Source organism: Ochotona curzoniae, unplaced genomic scaffold (genome assembly GCF_017591425.1).
Source record: "Ochotona curzoniae isolate NIBS_2020 unplaced genomic scaffold, NIBS_Ocur_1.0 contig_4558, whole genome shotgun sequence".
Taxonomy (NCBI): Eukaryota; Metazoa; Chordata; class Mammalia; order Lagomorpha; family Ochotonidae; genus Ochotona; species Ochotona curzoniae.
The window spans coordinates 1148717-1167918 of NW_024466327.1; the positions used below are offsets into that span (position 1 = coordinate 1148717).

The following is a 19202-nucleotide window of genomic DNA, read 5'->3' on the forward strand; positions in this document are numbered from 1 at the left end:
CTGGCTTGTTAGCCGTCCTGTTCAGTGAACTGTCTTTTCTCCTTCTGTTGCTTTACTTCTCAAGCACTTTGATATCTTTGTCCGCATCAGTCAAACCAGTCCCGTCGGAGCACAGCATCATTCCTGGCCTGTTCTAATGAGGAGAAACAGTGTGACGGTGAGGACCGACAGTGGCCGTTCTCCTGGGTCCACATCTCAGGATTAGCTTGAAGTCTTCAACACAGGCAGTGCCACCCAATGTTGGGAGGTCAAGGATGGCGAGAAAAAAGGCAATAGCTGTGACGGTCTTTCTTAATTCCTTCATTTTCCCTTTCAAGAACTTGAGAGGTGAGAGTAACCATTGTTATAAATCTTTTAAGTTCTTTTCTCTGGACTGTAGCTATGAGAGAACGATTAAAAAAAAAAAAAACCATGCGTTTGAATCTCTAGAATTTTCCTTACAGAGTATTTTGTGCAGGGAGGAAGCTGTCAGTTGCCTAAGCTTTGCTCAGAGCTGGTAATCACGGTAGCGTCCTCATCCAATATAATCCAACCAAAGCGCCGTCGAAACAGAATAAAACAGAACAAACAAACAAAAAACAAAAATACTATCTTCACTGCACCAAAAGAGCCTAATTCAGCCACCAACTTAAAACAAATATTGAAAGTTTTCTATTTGGCTGGGTATTGAAAAATGCAAAAGCAATCCTCCTAACACTGCAATGCTGGATTTCAGGGAACTGTTCAACCTATAATTATGCCGGTTAGGACCCTGAGATTAGCATCGTAGATTTGACTGAACTCCCCTAAATTAGAATCTGTGCCTCCTGACTCCTAGTCCAAAGCCATCTCTAGAATTGTTCTGTAATACCTAGTAAGAACGTTTTAAAGCAACACATAAGGAAATGTTTATAAGTGATTATGATGTGTGTTATTTCCAAAACATGCATATCATTTGTACTGCGAAGGGATTGTCAGGAATTGCATGCCCCTCTTCGCCAGGGGAGGACACAGCAGGAAGTAGCGGTCTGCAAGCCAAGATGAAGCCTCATTAGGAGTAAGATAGACCAGAACCCAGAGGGTGAGACTTCTTAGCCTCTGAGTTTGACAATGTTTTGCTTTGGTAACCTGCAGTTGACAAAGACAACAGCCTCATTCACAGATAAGATAAATGAAAGATTGAGGTGTTGCAGAAGAGTCGTTTCCTCAGAGAATGCCGAGCTTTAAGCTGCTACGTGTATTGGCTTTTCTAGCTCTTTAAAGGAATTTCAACTTTCTTTCACTTCAAATGACTTTTGGTAGAGTCTGATTTCTTACACAAAGCCTCTTATCTTCAGATTGGCCTTGGTGTCTGAGGCCAGGATGACCACGGAGAGACTTTAATTTCCCCTGCAGACTCCTTACACTGTACACAGTCTTATGTAACCACTCCGGGATCTACCTCGTACTGGAGTGACAAGAACTATCTGTTCTGGTGACTGTCTCTGTTCCAGGCACCTTGATTTTTTTTTTTTTTAAGATTTATTTATTTATTGGAAAGTCAGATAGACAGAGAGGAGGAGAGACAGAGAGGAAGATCTTCCGTCCAATATTCAGTCCCCAAGTGAGCACAACAGCCAGTGCTGTGCCTATCCAAAGCCAGGATCCAGGAACTTGTTCCGGCTATCCCACACAGGTGCAGGGTCCCAAGGCTTTGGGCCGTCCTCAACTGCTTTCCCAAGCCACAAACAGGGAGCTGGATGGGAAGTGGAGCAGCCGGGATTAGAACCGGCACCCATATGGGATCCCGGGGCATTCAAGGTGAGGACTTTAGCTGCTAGGCCACCGTATAGGGCCCCAGGCATCTTGATTTTTAACTCTAAACATGACTAGAAATACCAGGCGTGCTTCTGCTGTGAAGAGTTGAAATGCCTCATCATCCAGGCAGGGGATATATGTCTTGTTACTCTGACCCTTCCAAGAACTGAGCTCATTCAGTGATTATACACATCTCCTTCACAGCTGTTGACTTCCAGTAGTGATTTTAAAGCTTGTTGCTTGCTTTCTTTCTTTTTTTTTTTTTTTTTACCACATATTTCCTTTGCAACTCTGTCAATTACAACCGAGAAAGTAAAAACAAAGGGCTCCGGGGTAATAGCCTAGTAACTAAAGTCTTCATCTTGTACGTGCCTGGATCCCATACGAGCACCGGTTCTAATCCCGGCTGCTCCACTTCCCATCCAGCTCCCTGCTTTGTGGCTTGGGAAAGCAGTTGAGGATGGCCCAAAGCCTTGGGATCCTACACCTGCGTGGGAGACCCGGAAGAGGCTCTGGGTTGCTGGCTTTGGATTGACTCAGCTCCAGCCATGGTGACCACTTGGGGAGTGAACCAGCAGATGGAAGATCTAGAAAGATCTTCTCTCTCCCTAAATCTGCCCTTCCAATAAAAACAAAACTAAAACAAACCAAGAAAGGAATAAAAAAAAAATTAGGCAAAAGGACACGTGTGTGGTTGTTGCCTCACATGAAAATACCAGTGGCCAGTAGCACTGTTGTGATTGATGCTGTGTCTTTTACAAGGCGACAGCACTTTGACTACAAAGGGAAGCATCCCCCGAAGAAGGCATGGGCGTTCACCCCGTGAGTGATTCGAGTCATGGATGTTCCAAAGAGGTTGCACACCTGGAGAATCACAAGGTTAGAGAGGTTTACATCTCACTCAGGACACTTCTACCCACACATTGCCTTTCTTGTTTTTTTTTTTTTTTGTCTAATTCTGGAATTTCCCAAAATGCTAAGGCATTTTTGTAAAAGTCACTGAATAAATATTGAATAATGTAAGCAAACTTTCATGTTTTTTTTTTAAACATGTGGATCCCAAGCCAGTTAACCCAAATGACATAGGCTCGAAGATAATTGGATTTCCCTAGCCTAGCTTTAGTCCTAAGCTTTCATCCTTTTCCCCACGTTTTATTTCTCAAACAGATCAGTAGTCAAACTAACTCGGTGAACGTGTCGCTGGCTTCCCTGTCTGAGTGCTGCAGTCTGCTTCCCTTCTGAATGATTCTTTTCAAAATTGGAATTTGAAAAAGGCAGGTTGGTTTATTAAAAAGGCAGAAATTGACCGACAGGAGAAAGGTACCCCCCAAAGAAGCTTCGCGAACAAACAGCTGTGCAGTTCTGTGTGCGATTGTAAAATGTTGGAAGGTTTTGCAGCCTTTATAGCCTCCTCATTGCCAGTAAGGCTGCCTTTCCTGGCTAAGTATGTCAACGTAGTTGAAGGACTTTCTCACCTTCTCTCACTTCCTGTGGGAGAAATCTCACTAAATACTGCTAAATGTGAGCCAAAGGGAAGAGGGATAGCACAACAATTGGTGTGGCAGTTCCAGATACGCCAGCAGTGACAGCAGTATAATCCACTGCTTGGCAAATGCCTACTGCTGCCAAGCAGTGTGTCTATTCTGTATTTACTACCCACTAGTGACCCTAAACGCAGGTGGTCACACTCCCATTCAGAAACGGAGGGAACTGTAGTCACTTCTCTAAGCCTTGTCCAGCTAGTAAGAAGCAGGGTCTGCGGACCACAGATTGCTCGGTCCTTAGTTGATTTTCTGTTGCACTTTAGTTTGCTACCTCTCCAGTTCCAGTTCGTTGGATCTGATTAAAAAGACCGTTTTCCATTTTGCCTTGGTCCTTGGGTCCTTCAACGCATTGATGCAACAGTAAATCAGCGATTTATCCATTGAGGAATCGAAGTTGGCTTACATTTTTGAAGCTAGAAACTTATGTTTTTGCCAAAGAGAAAGTATTCCGCTCGATAACTCAGCTCTTACACTTGGGATTCTAATGTGTGACTATTTCACGCCTGATTCTTAGTGTGTATTGTGCTGCGTATTGACAAGAGCTTCAATTAAATCCAAACATGAACTTCATATTCTTGAATTAGAATCCGAAAGACTCATAGGCATATGGAAAATGCCAGCATGGTTTGTTTTATGACTCAGAAGAAAACGAAAATTCCAGTGTTGGGGCTGCACGGGAAGTCTTTTTTGTTGGATTTTTCAGAGATTCTGATCAAGGACTCTTACAGAAGAATGTTGTGAGTGAAGCAGATAAAGTGGCATGTGTTAGCATTTTGGGCCCCGTGGAAATGGATTTGTCTTAGTCAGCTGAAAGGAAATAGAGAAGCAGCACAAATGCTTCACAGATTCTTCTATTCTTTAGTGTTTTCTCTTTCCAAGGAGTTTGACTCAACTGAGAGAGCCTAAGTCAGAGCCGTGCCTTCGCAGAACCATTGTAACTTTACACTGCCATTGACTCATCTTCCGGCCACACTTTTTAGAGCACTTATTCTCCAAAGAACATAAGTGATTTGACTGATATCTGACTAACAATAAGCCAACTCTATGCCAAACTCATGGTAATACACATAGGCGAGCGTGCGCGCGCGCACACACACGTCGGGGTCCCTTGGCCAGCAAGTCAAACCCAGACACTCGTTGTCTTTGTGGAAACTTTATTGTAGAGATGACACAGCAAAACCGGTGCGCAGCGGCTGCACGGCAGCCACCTCTCTCTCCCCTCCCCGGTTCTCTGGCTCGCTTATATATTGGGTAACCCGGCCAATCAGCGTAAAGGTCACCTGTGCACGCAGCGGGCAGGCCAATCATCACACAGATCACGCGCCATCCACGCACCCCTGGGCCAATCACAGCAGGCTTCCTAAGACTTGTTTTTTCTACCACGGCAGGAAGCAGCAGTTCGGCGCCCGTCTGTCTAGGGTGTGGGCTGCAGGCTCTCTAAGCTCCCCCCCCACACACATGCACACAATCTAAGACCACCATACCAAGTCCAGGGTCTGCCATTAATATGATAATGCCTTCTAAAGTGAGCAATAGCTGGACTGGTGAGTATTTGTACTGGCAGGGACCCAGTCACTCTTCGCAATTGCTGCATTGCAATGGTCAAGGACCATGAAAGTCCCATAGAATTAAGAATGTGTGGGTGTGCTGCTGCTAAGCGTGGTTCTTGGATGTGCTAAGTCCTGTCTATTTCGCAGCGGTCTTTCCAGTTTAGTGACTTGTGTGCTATTGATCAAGGCACTTATTAAAAGTATGGTGTCCTAATTTCAGTTAAATCTAAGTGTAACCAGAGAAGCGCAAATGGATGCCACGGCTGTCTTTCACTGCTTTTCATAGGCCTGACAATAAAAGCTAAACAGTTTTTAGTGGCTTTTGCAATTATACTTCCTTTCAATTTTCTAAAGGTTACAGGGCCTGAACCACACAAATCCCATTAAAGTAAGTAGCTGTTGTGCAATAGAAGTTCCTTTGAAAACATTCTTCAATGGCCATAAAATGATCAACGGGCTGTACTTTGGATCTGCTCGCCTGCCATGTTTTCAACCAGAAGGCAAATGACAAGCTTTGATGTGGTGGTTGGTTTCTGCTACTGAAGCTGGCGTTTTATCTTCTTGCATCAGATTTCTCCCAAATTGATGTGACTCAAGGCATAGGAAGCACATTTTTATTCAGATTTTATTCCTAAAATATGTTTTTACTGAGCCTTTAAATTACATCTGGCTGACCATTGCTTTGGAATCTTCGAGATTTCCTCCCACAAGAAGTAGAGCCCCAGAGAGTCAGGAACTCTTGGAGTTAACGGAAACCGCATGGCTTGTCTGAGCTGGAGGTTGCACATGCGGCCTGCTGCTCAGGCTTGGAGATGGCACCTCTTGCCTGCTTCTCAGCTGGCTGCCTCCTGTGCAGCTTCAGCAGTCCTGGGAAAAAGGGGGAGCCCATTTGATGCCGGAGCCAAAGCAAGGCCTTTGCTCTTCTTTGCTTGTGTTTGAATGCACACAGTTTCACACTGCTGCTGTGAGTCACGAACTGTAGCAATTGAACATCCCAATCCATTGCTAACGTTGATTCATTGCCAACGCTGGTTCTTCCTCTTGCGCATGCTTTACATTTTAAAAATTTATTCTGGAGCTACTTTTCTAGTAAGGGATGAGAATGTACAGCTAGTTATTTCCTTTACCAAAGAGTCCAGCTGCAACATTTTTCCTACCTCTAAATGACTAACTTATCTAAGAAAGAAGCACTGGAAAAGGTTTTTGTCCTCCGTAGGTAAAATTATCTGAAGCTATTCCTAGTCGGATTATTGTTTTGTGTTGTTAAAAAGAATTATTGAATTCAGAAATCACTCATCTGTTGTAAACTTTCAATGAATTCCTAAATTTTTTTTTTGACATTTATTTATTTTTGTTGGAAAGGCCTATGTTACAGAGGGAAGGGGAAACAGAGAGAAAGATCTCCCATCCACTGGTTTACTCCCCTAAGTGGGTGCAATGACCAGAATTGAGTCAATCCAAAGCTAGGAGTCAGGAGCTTCTGAGACTCCCACACAGGTACAGGGTCCCAAGGCTTTGGGCCATCCTCTGGTGCTTTCCCAGGCCATAAGCAGGGAACTGGATGGGAAGTGGAACAACCAGTACATGAACTGATGTCCATATGAGATCTCAGTGGTTGCAGGGGGTGGGGGAAGCTAAGCCAATCCAGCTATCATACTGGACCCTGAATTCCAAAATTCTAATATTCAGGCACTGCTTTTTTTTTTTTAAGATTTATGTTTTATTTTTATTGGAAAGGCGGATATACAGAGAAGAGAGACAAAGAGGAAGATCCTCCCTCTGATGATTCACTCCCCCAGGCGGCTGCAAGGCGAGGACCCTAACCATTGCGCCATTGCACCAGGCCGGGCACTGCTTTTATACCAAAAACTTAAGTCCTTGAAAGTTTTTTTTTTTTTTTGTCATTTAATTAATCAGAGGATTCTATCTCCTCTTAAGACTACCTGAATGCATCAGATGCCAAAATGTCGTCATAGAAAGAACTGAATTTTTTGAAGGTGCTTTGAAGAAGTATGTACCAATACACTAGGTATTTCCAGGAAAAAGAAAATGCAAGAACAAAAAATTCAATCAGGTATTCAACATGAGGAAAGTTGTGTTTTTTGATGACCTGCTTGGTAGGAAGGAAAACGGGACACACACATCACACCCGCTCCCCTGTCTTAGACTTTCTTTCTAATAGATAATATGGAAACAATTTGTCTTTCCTATGAACACTTTCTCTGGGTAGTGGTTCTGCTTTTGTCTCTGAGATGTTGTTCTTTCTCTCCTAAATAGCGCAGATTTTGTCATTGGGAATGAAGAGTAGAACGGAGTTAGGCATTTTGGTTTCTAGCTCAGGCTACAAGTCTCAGACTTATGGTGCAATTTTGAAAAAGTCACATCATTCTTTCATGTCTCACTTGTCATATCTGTAAAATAAGATGGCTGGATTAAAAATCTTTTGGCTTTTTGTTTTTGTTGATATTTTATGATTCACGATTTTCACTGAGACTACTCTTGTCAGTAGGCCATTTTGTTTTACTACAAGAATGGCAATAATTATGTATTTGGAGTTGACTCAAACAGCAACCCAGTTATGAAAACTCTGAGCACTTTGGATTGATACAAACACCATTCTGTTTATTGTGGATACTTTCTACAGCTTGGCGAATGATAGCCACTTCAGAATTCCTAAGAATAAAGGCACGTTGTAACTTCCACCTAGACATTCATATCTTTGGACAGCATGTGTTTCAAAATCAGCTTGCACTGTGGCTCCTTCTTGGCCAGAAAGGTGATCTTCTTCCCTGATAAAAGCCCACTGCTTTCTGTCCAGTACTCACCCAAAGCCCAGAATCTGATCACTGTACTTATCTCAGGCCCTTCAGCTGCCCTGCATTTGTAAACCTCTCACATGTTTACTTTTTAACTCCTGCTATTTCAGATAATGTGCTGGGTGCTGTTCTGTATTCTTGGGAGAAACCAGGGGACTCACAGTTTGGGATTAGTGAGCAAAGACAGACAAGCCATGCGGGTGCCGCTCGAGCTGTGTCTGTTGCCCACCCATTGTCTCTGTGTATTAGGCTTGTTGGTCTGAAAGACACTGGCCAGATGCAGGCTATCTGGACCCCTGTTATTTTGTATGTCTCTTCTCACCTTCAGCATGATCTGGGCTGATGTTTTCATTTGTTAAAAACAACAAGAACATTCACTGGGAAAATTTTGCTGGAATCTTTTCAGGTCATCATAGCTATTTATCTCCTATCATAAACTATAATTCTCCATTTCCCTTCCTCCCACGTCAAGGGAGTTAGTGGTTTACGGTGGACAGGCAGCAGAATTTGAGTGAACAGTGGAAGAGTTCAAAGAGCTACTGAGAGCTTATGGAGCAGGTTGTAGTACTAAGAGCAAAACATAAAATACTCTGGGTTTTAATCAGTTTGGCGGTACAAGAAGAACTAGGCTTGTAAAATTGCGTAAAGGATTTGTGGTCATACCTGAGAAAGAGCTTAGATGCGAAACAACAAATCAGGGGGTTGGCTTAGCAGGGAAATTCCTTATATGGTTAAAAGTACCAGCCTAGCGCATATCCAATTTGTTTCAGTTTGGTGAAGTGTGGGTTTGCTGACTTCTATTTTCCACGGACCTGGCATTCAGGTTCTGATGCCATCACACAGGTCGGGATGACCCAGAAGGACCTGAAGGACAAGGCATGCACTGGGCCTTCCAAAAATTTGTGCAAAAAGGGAATGAAAAGAGTTTGTATGTTTTCCATGAGCTTTTTAAAGCCTTTTGTAGAATTGCACACAGACAATCTTGGGGAAATATATAGGGGATTAAGGAGACGGATTCTAAATATTTGACTGGAAGAACAAAAAAAGTGCAAGACAGTTGCTACAAGGCATTTGTACTAGGGTTGTGAGTCGTCCTATTGCTGCTATTGTCAATTAATTTTGTAGTAGTTAAAGAGAAATGTACTCGGTGGCATTGATAGATTGCAAGAATTAGATTTGAACTGGCCTCTATCTCAGCAAGAAACGAATCTAGCACTCTTACTCAGCGTGTCACACAATGCGTTTGAAAGCAGGATTCCTAGTTGTGGCAGTGCAAACTTGATAAACGGAAAAGGTAACCGAGCTACCATGAATCGCAGAGCTTAGAGGTATGCACCTGCTCGGCTGGAGAATCTGGCTGAGCGCTGCCATTATGCTTTCTTTTCCCACAGAAAGTTTTCTAAGGACAAGAACAGTTTCACGGTTCTTCTAAAAACAAATGCAATAAGCCCTTACTATATCCAGGTGTTTTAATGCTCAGGAGGAAATGTACAGTCTCTAGTCCCAGCTCCAAAAGCATTTTTGATGAAGCAGTATTGAGAAAAAGAAGCAGCTCTGCACATACACACAAAAAAATTAATAATAAAAAATAAGAGTCCTCATTACAGAGCTATCCAGGATAGGAGCGTTTAGATTCAAAGTACACATTGAATCCCCACACATCTTCTTAATTTATAATAAGGATAGTATTATTTCAAAGCTAAGTGTCATTATTCTTAGGATATCAAAATTTGTGCAAGCGGTTTTGTTGCATGTGTTCTGTTTACAATAAGAAGGGCTGAGAGACTCACATGTTAGAAAGAAAGCTGAGAGCTACTTTCTTTGAATGTGGACAAAGGACTCATGTTGGCTACCCTCACTCCAGTTCTTCACTATTTTCTCTGGGTTGAGTCTCTTTGGAAGAAGCTATTGGAAATATAAGACCAATAGCCTAGTGGCCATCTTAGTAGCATTCCATATGCATGCCAATTCATGTCCTTGCTGCTCCACTCTGTGTTTATGGCCTGGGAAATCAGTAGAGGATGGCCCAAAGTCATCGGACCCTGCACCGTTGTGGGAGGAAGAGTCTCCTGGTTCCTGGTTTCAGCTCAGCTCAGCTCAGCTCTGGCTGTTGTGACCACTTGGGAAATGAATTAGCGATGGAAAGTCTTTCTTTCTGTTTCTCCTTTTCTCTGTAAATCTGCCTTTCTAATCAAAATAAATAAATATTAAAAGAAAAGAAATATAACGTCCAGTTCTTTATTTTAGCCTGAAACTTGGGCCATGGAATGTTGGTGCTACAAAGCTCAGAGCTGTACAGACTGTGAGGCTGTGATGATTTAAAGGTGATATTAGCACAGCTGGTATTCTGTGCAGTTTCACATGTCTATCATTATTGTTGGGGCTGGGTGGACATGGAAGACAGTAACGTGCAATTCTTTGACTGCTTTGGCAACTGAATGAGTAGCTTTCCATGACGTCTTTGGGGGTAACTCAACGAAGGTCAAGGAAAGTTCCTGAGAGATGAAACCTTGGAGTCAGATCTTCTGGCCATCCTAAAGACTTTAGAGCCCAGAGCCCTAGATTCAAGTTTGGGTGACAGCATTTCAAGGATCATGTTGTGCTGGTGCCCATTCTTTGGTTTTCATAGAATGATCTCCGAGCTAATTTGAGTTTGAGTTGATCATGATATAACATAATCCCCAGTCTAGATTAAAACCCATGAAATTCTCCCTAGCCAAACCACAGAGCCTTGGATGAGTGCTGTGAGCAAACTGCTTGCTGTTTCAATGAGAATGAATGATAAAACCAAAGTCTTCTCTAATTCGCATTGAGAAAACATGCTTCTTTGTTGCTTTGTATTCATGTTTGTGTACGAGCTGGGAAGAAGGAATCATAAGCCAGTGCTTCTGCTTGGTTATGAAAACAGATGAATAAGCTTTGAGACAAATAAGATATAAAACCCAGGTACTCTCCCTCCGTCTCTGCAAGAATTCAGGGAACAGTGGTAGAGGTGAGATTTTCCTTTGCGCTGTTCGACAAAGTAGAATTCAAGGAGCATGCACGTAGTGTTGTCTGACAGTTCTGGTCTGATCCCTGATGCTAAAGCAACAGCCAAGCCTGAGAAATGCTGCGAGGACATGGGGAATTTGCGGCATGTGGATGCCTCAGTACCAATGCCCGCATTTTCATGTAGAATGTGTCAAAGTTGCATTTGCCTGCAGTACTTTTATAAGGGTGTGGGCATTTGAATCAATATCTCATTGTAGAGGTGCCGTAAAAGATATTCAGTGGAACCTCTCAAGTGATGTTGGCTTCTTATCAGTCTCTTTTATTCCAGATGATCAGCTGAACTCAGAGGAAAAGAAAAAGAGAAAGCAGCGCAGGAACAGGACAACTTTCAACAGCAGCCAGCTGCAGGCTTTGGAGCGTGTCTTTGAGCGGACACACTACCCCGATGCTTTTGTGCGAGAGGATCTTGCGCGCCGGGTGAACCTGACAGAGGCCAGAGTGCAGGTAACTCATGCTGTGGGAAGTTGGCAAGAAGTCTTCCTCCTCCGAGGAATGTCTCCGACGACTGTTGAAATATACTGGTTGTAGGTTTTAGATCAGAGCTGCGAGTACGAAGTGTTACAAAGAGGAAGCCTGAAGACAGAAGCTATTTTCTAGGAGTTTCTTGGTGCAGCATAGTATCTTTAAAATTCAACATGAATGTCTTTAGATAGGACAGAATATTCTGGACTGTTGTTCCATCTCCTTCCCATTGTTTCTTGACCCTTTGAGGTTCACATCACACAGAGTGTCACCTGAGCATTTGAGTCTACACTGGCTCCTTTTCCTTGGGCTCTGGCATGGTGAGAGAATAACTCTGTCCCTCACCTTGGCTTTCCTCTCCAGCAATCTGGCATGGCATCAGCCTTTAAGAAACGTGTCATAAGTACACGTGGTTATGAACACTGGTGGGATTAAGCGTGTTCAAAGAGTAGATGATTTTATTTATTCCCACAATGTCTGTAAACAAAAGCTAAGGTACGTGTAAGACAGGACCAAACCAGAACAATTCTAACATGAATGCCATGCAGCAACTAAAGGCTACACTTCTAAAAACGAATATAAATCTTAATTAGTAACAACTATAATAGAAGTATATATAACTTGAGCTCTACGTGCTAACTAATATTCTATTTTAAAAAGATTTGTTTATTTTTATTGGAAAGGTAGATATACAGAGAGTTGGAGAGACACAGAGGGAGACCTTCCATTTGATGGTTCACTCCCTCAGATGGCCGCAACGGCCACAGCTGAGCCCATCCAAAGCCGGAGCCAAGAGCCACTTCTGGGTCTCCCACACGGGTGCAGGGTCCCAAGGCTTTGGGCTGTCCTCGACTGCTTTCCCAGGCCGCAAACAGGGAGCTGGATGGGAAGCAGGGCTGCCAGGATTAGAACAGGCCACCATGTGTGATCCTGGTGCACGCAATGCGAGGACCTTAGCCACTAGGCCACTGCTCAGGCCCAGTAATATTCTTTAGAATCCCCACACCAGTCCATTGACCTGGATAGTATCCTTCATTTTTTAGATAAGGAGACAGAAGTACAGAGATTAAAGCCTTTTGTGCAGTGGCATACAGATAGAAAGTGGCTGAAATGGATCTGAACAAATATATATATATATCCAGAGTGCATACTTTTAATTTCTACAGTGGACTTTGAATAGATGAATCTCTTAGCTAGATGCTTTTCCGAGGAGTGCTTTGTTATCTCTGTTGAAATTCTTAAAGTGGAGTAGCCAGTATTTTTTAATCCAACTTTGTTCCACATTTAAGTCACATTCTTTCCACTGCAACACTCGCAGAGCAGGTGATATCAATGTTGCATCTAGAATTTGATGTAATTCTTGCAGAGATGTGGGAGGGGGTCATAGGCAGAGGGGAATTTGATGTAATTCTTGCGGAGATGTGGGAGGGGGTCATAGGCAGAGGGAGCTTCTGGTGTTCGTATATACAGGAAATAATCTGACACATTCAGAATTTTCAGGTAGTCTGCTGCTCAGGTTAGGAAGAGGAACAAGAAGACCAGGGCTTGGGGTTAGAGATAATTCCTGAACAACATCTGCTCTGTGACAAGAAGTTTGGATTTGTTTTTGGAGGAATGGGGAGTGAGCAAAAGGTGAAGTCAGGGCACTGATGCAACTGAATCCACATTTCTTTTTTTTTTTTTAAAAAAAGATTTATTTATTTATTGGAAAGTCAGATACACAGAGAGGAGGAGAGACAGAGAGGAAGATCTTCCGTCCAATGATTCACTCCCCAAGTGAGCGCAACGGCTGGTGCTATGCCAATCCGAAGCCAGGATCCAGAAACTTCTTCTGGATCTCCCACATGGGTGCAGGGTCCCAAAGCTTTGGGTCATCCTCGACTGCTTTCCCAGGCCACAGGCAGGGAGCTGGATGGGAAGTGGAGAAGCAGGGAGCTGGATGGGAAGTGGAGAAGCGGGGAGCTGGATAGGAAGTGGAGCTGCCGGGATTAGAACTGACAACCATATGGGATCCCGGTGTGTTCAAGGTGAGGACTTTAGCTGCTAGGCCACGCTGCCGGGCCCCTGAATCCACATTTCAAATAATGACTCCAACCAAGTTGTGAAGGGCACATTGGAAACCGAAGAGCTGGTGGTGTGAGAAGCCAGGGAAAACCTGCCCAAATTCCACCTTCCTGATGCCCCAGCCCACAGGATATTCATCATATGATGGTTCATGTGGCTCCCTAGGTCTGTGCAGGCATTACTCTACACCACAGAATGGCCATCTTGCACATTCTATCATGCATTTTTATAGTTGCAGCTAAAATACTTATTTTGCATCTTGTCAAATGTGGTGTCTCCCATTAGTATATCATGTGCTACTGAAAGGCAGAGATTGGATTTCTCTCTCAGTCTCTCTCTCTTTCCTACCAGCATTTAGATCTGAGCCTGGACTCCAGCAGACATTCCATAAAGATTCTTTGAGTTCATGAATGGGTAAAATTCCACCAAGGTCTGGGAGGGTTGTTGAATATGATACACTGTCCTTGAGTTCAGAACCTTAGCTTTATTTGCGAATGTCAGCAGATAACTCAATCTCATGGAACCTGTCTTTTCTGAAATAGAAAGAGTGAGGCCTTCCACGTAGCATTTTCAGGATTGCCGGAAGTAATGTGTGTGAGATGTGTCTGTACAAATTTCTATTACTGCAGCACTCAGTCATGACAGAATTATTGCTGTTAGCAGCAGCAGTTGCTGTCAGTGTTGCCCATTTTCCCTGGAATGGACAACGTGCAGTTTAGTCAACGTCCAGCCTTTCCAATTTGGATTACTCTGCTAGAGTTTCTTTCTAGAACATCAAGAGACCATCCTGCCTTCTAAAAGTGCGGGAGCATTTTGAGACAGACTTGTTTTATTTGTTGCCAGGTATCCATGACACACATTCATCTCATCTGTCTCTCATCTGTCAGGGAGACAAGTCGACCACCTGCACTCCATTGGTCCTGGCTTTTGCAGGTGCAGCGGGACTGAGCCACCGCGGAGGCAGCTGGGTTGCTAGCATGCTCTTTGGTGGTTGCATTGTCTTCAAAATTATTTCCTAAATCTCTTAACATTATTTCTTGCACTCCCCAAATAAAATAGTTCCTTCTTAAATCTCTATTGGAAAGTCTACTTCTAGGGAAATGGACATTTTCTTGAAATACCTACATTATGAAAGCTCACGAAGTTTTCACATCTTGAAGAACTTTTAAAGAAAACAAACTTGTAGGAAAGTCTTTGTGGTACCAGAGTGATGAGATTTCTTCTTCCTTTGTTTTGGTTACAGCTACAACTGGGATTATAATCTGCATTCCGCCATCTGTGATTAAGTTACAGATCTGACCCCAGAGCTGTGATTGCAAAGTACTTCGTAATGCCTTCCAAAAAATCAACCCTTTTTTTTTAAAAAAAAAAAAAAAGATTTATTTATTTATTGGAAAGTCAGATATACAGAGAGGAGGAGAGACAGAGAGGAAGATCTTCCATCTGATGATTCACTCCCCAAGTCAGCGCAACTGCCAATGCTATGCCAATCCGAAGCCAGGACCCAGGAACTTCTTCCGGGTCTCCCACATGGGTGCAGGGTCCCAAAGCTTTGGGCTGTCTGCGACTGCTTTCCCGGGCCACAGGCAGGGAGCTGGATGGGAAGTGGAGCAGCCGGGATTAGAACCGGTGTTCGTATCAGATCCTGGCGCGTTCAGGGCGAGGACTTTAGTCACTAGGCCACGGCACCGGGCCCCGAAAAATCAACTCTTATAGCTCTGGCTCAAGGGCCACAGAGGAAGCAGTATGGTGTCTTTTGGTTCTTCGGAAGGATTCCACACCATTCTGTTTTCCTCAGAAAGGTTTTATAGAGTAAAAACAAGCATTCATGTAACCCCCCTCTTGTTTATTCTTTCTTTCTTTTCTCCTCTCAACAACCTTCCAGGTGTGGTTTCAGAACCGAAGAGCCAAGTTCCGCAGGAATGAGAGAGCCATGCTGGCCAATAAAAATGCTTCCCTCCTTAAATCCTACTCAGGAGACGTGACTGCTGTCGAGCAGCCCATTGTACCTCGTCCTGCTCCAAGGCCCACCGACTATCTCTCCTGGGGGACAGCCTCTCCTTACAGGTGAATGACTGGTCCACTCTCCCTTGCTCCACTTCCACACATTTCTCAGCGGTCCGTCACGTTCAAAGCTGCTTCTGTGGCAGGCTGACATTTCTTACTGGGTTGATCTCTTCAGAGACATTCAACTTTCTGACATTCCCAAATGCCCACAACATATTCTTAGTGGCCCCAGGAGCAGGGTTTGGGGCAGAAGAGAGAGAGGGGCAGGCCATCAGCAATCCCTTCTCGGACTCAGGAACTTTTGCAAAGGTTTCAAAGATGGGGAAGAATCTAAAAAAATAAACTATACCCAGTGTCCCTCTTGCAACTTTCTGCAACAAAATTTCATTCCATTTCCAAATTTGAGATAGACTTGTTTTATTTTGCTTATGTAGGGATACTTGTAAGGCTCTAAGTATAGAGCTAAAGACCAGATTCATGGTAGCAATGATTTCAGATTGAAATAAAAGAAGGATGGAGCCATGGAAGGAAGGAAGGAAGGAAGGAAGGAAGGAAGGAAGGAAGGAAGGAAGGAAGGAAGGAAAGAAAGTAAGTAAGTAAGCAAGCAAGCAGAAAGGAAGGAGAGTAGGCAGGGAAATAAGGAAGGTTGGAAAAAGAGAGGAAAAAAGAAATACTTAAATTCATTTTAATTGCCTTCATGACCACAGCTCTTTGCTGATACAACTTGTCTTCTTCAATTCTTTTCTCCTTTACTGAAATTTTCTTTGGGGGATCAATTTGTGTGTGTGTGTGTGTGTGTGTGTGTGTGTGTATCTTTTCAATAAATGAATGTATAAAACACAACAACCTTTTATAGTTACAAGGTGAAAAGCTTTGAACAATTAACAAAATAATATTTCAACCTCACACAGAGGCTTTTCACCTCCATTTATTATGCTATCCAGTAAATACAGGTTAAGGCCAGAGGGGAGCTGAGACACAAGTTCCTGACGTGTTGTGATCCAGTTAGAGTGATTTTTTTTTTTAACTTGGACTTGAGTATGCTTAGAAAAAGCCAAGGCTATATATTTTTGTTGGCTCATTTCATATTCACAAAATGCATTTATTACACTTTGTATACCTTGTTACTGTTAATACAAATTACTGGCTAAAGGAAAGGCTTTTATTTTAGTTACAGGTGATCATGTCACAGCAAAAGCTGAATTCCTGAATTGCTGATTGGTGATAGGCAAATGTTTTTCAAATATGGATAGTATACCTGATTGTTCTTCCTATTCCAACTCTATCCCAGGGGATTTTTTACTTGCCTGAATTACATTGGTCTTGGTACACAGAGACTCCATGAATGGGAAAAGCCATTCATCTCAAACATGATATGTCTTGCTGATTATGAAAGATCGGTTAGATCTGTGTATTTTTTAAAAAAAATTAGAGTCCTTTCACATAAGTATTTTGAAGACCATTGCTAAATTGCGTATTCTTTAGTATCTTAAATAACTGGAAGTTTGCTTCAATTCTCTTCTGTATCTTGGTAATCTCTACAGTTAGTAAATAGCTTACAAAGCAGATGTGTAGCTCAATGCCTCATGCTTCAAGATCTCTGCTTTGAGTTTTATTATAACCAGGAACTGTTGCTCCTTTTTTCTGCATGAGTCCTCATTAGGAGATTTTCACCCTACATGTCTAGAGTCCAAATGACTGCCATGGGGTCCTTAGCGGTGAGAGACTGAGCATAGCACACTGCGTGAATGGGATGAGCTTCTTCCCAAGTTAGTTACCTGAACCTCGGTTCAAGCCTCAGTGCCCCATCGTGTATTATTCACATGGGCATCTAACTGCAATTATACACATGGCAACTTGACTGTGCCTGTTTTGGAGGGAAATATTCTATTTTAATGGGACTTGTATAAAAATGCTGGATGCATTTTTAAAAATACCCTTAATTCCACAATCTCTATATAACTAATGTGTTCACTTTTGTGATTATAGTTCAATATTTTATATAGGTGTAGTTTTAATGTACATATTGTTTTGTATTCATTCCATTTAAACTCATATAACTTAGTGTCTTATACTCACTTCATGGTATACTTCAATATCACCTCTCTCTTAGATACAGTTTGTAAAAATTTCTTAAGACAGTATCATAGACTCTGTTAATACTTTGCATGAAGAATAAATTAAACTCCAAATATCATCAGAAAAATACGGTCTAAAATGCTAATTTAACCAGTGATATTTCTTTAGACTCAATGGTGACTGAAGTGTTACTAGTTCGGTTAATTTCTAAATCTGGTGAAAGTGATACTGTTACTTGTAGACTCTTCTGATCTGTTTAAGAACAAAATACATTATGATATTGATAGGAAATCTACATCGTATTAAGGAAGTATAAAAGAATGACAACTCACAAAGCAAGAAAACAATAGACCTTTTGTACTATGGAAACTGACTGACCATTTCTTTTATATCATTGTGTCAACTTGCTTATCTTACATGTGACATTTATTAAAAGTCATCTCTGCTGGTTAACGCTTGGATCGCTGCTGTGTGCTAGCTGTGTCCCCGTTCCAGTTCGCACGAAGAGGACACTGATCATCTGCCTATTTCAGACTCCGAGAAGCAGAGTTAGACCTTGTACTTGGGATCCCTGTTTCTGTCCAACCTATCAGGACACATGATTGTGTATTTTTGTGAAAAATCAAAACTTGCATTGTAATGAATGTAGTAAAATGTATCAGATTTGAAAATTATCTGAGCCTCTTTGTGACTAAGGTCTGTTTCAGATCAGTGATGTGTCCCTTGATGGAGGTCCATAGTCCAGGATATCCGGGCATCCCAATGGGATGATCCGTGTGACTTGGCCATGCAGCTGAAGGACAGTGAGCAGAGAGTTCTGGCAGAAAACTGGTCTGCTGACATCATGGCTGTGTCTTGAAAGAAGGGGAGGGGAAGCTGGGTTCAAAAGCAGTAATCGTGTTTTGGCAAAATTGTGGGTGGGAAAGAGTGAATACCTTTTTTTTCTGAGTGTCTTTACATCCAGAGTGGTAACCATATTATTGATATCCACACTGGAACATTTTTAAAAGTGCAAAGAGAGTGATATTTCTAATTACTGGAGGACAATAGGTATAATCCAAGATTGCTTCTAGCAACCTGAGTCGTGTGGACCACTGTAATGGTAGCGCATTCTGGTCTGAGTCGTGTGGACCACTATAATGGCAGCACACTCTGGCCTACTTTAATCCCTTGCACATGTCAGAGATGATGGCGTCAGGGAGCAGAGCATTCCCTAACACGGACACCACTTATCTTGGAAGGTGTCTTCTTCTTCTTTTTAAAAGTCAGACTTCTTTACTTGAAATTCAGAATGATAGAGAAAACAGGAGAGACAGTGGGAGACAGAGAAAGGGGTCTTCCATCTGCCGGTGAGCTCCCTGAGTGCTCACAGCAGCTCAGGTTAGGCCAGAGAAAAGCCAGGAAGCCGGAAGTCCATTGAATCTCCTTCATGGTTGGAAGAAGCCCAAGTATTTTGGACATCATCTGGTGCCTCCCAGGAGCGTTAGCAAACATCTGAATCAGAAGCGGAGGAAGGACTTGACCCTGGGCCCCCAATATGGGATGCAAGCATCCTAAGTCGTATTTGAATCCGTTGTGCTGCATGCTCACCTCTAGAGGTGTCTTCTTTATCTTCCTGTGGCTAGTTGAAAGAAGTTGGCCTTGGACATAAACCCATTAGTTAGCTCAGACCCATTTTCCTTGGGCAAATAGTGATTTGCTAATCTTGTAATGCTTTGCCTCTTGGGTAGCAGTGATCAAATGCTTAACGTGTGCTTTCTATTGGGCATGAGGCAGCCAAGAAATCCTTCCCAGAATCTTCCTTGTCTATGAGAGGCAGATAACGGATGGCCTGGCTCTGCAGTGTTGGTCTG

The 19202-nt window shown here is 42.8% G+C and overlaps 1 protein-coding gene across 2 annotated transcripts in view; it reads left to right on the plus strand.

Moving 5' to 3' along the window:
* PRRX1 (paired related homeobox 1) overlaps nt 1-19202 on the plus strand; it is a 70715-nt gene that overhangs the window by 44456 nt on the left and 7057 nt on the right. For both annotated transcript variants that reach the window (XM_040986786.1, XM_040986787.1), the window contains exons 2-3: nt 11006-11181; nt 15149-15330. In XM_040986786.1, coding sequence (XP_040842720.1) covers nt 11006-11181; nt 15149-15330 — 358 coding nt within the window. The remainder of the gene's footprint in view (nt 1-11005; nt 11182-15148; nt 15331-19202) is intronic.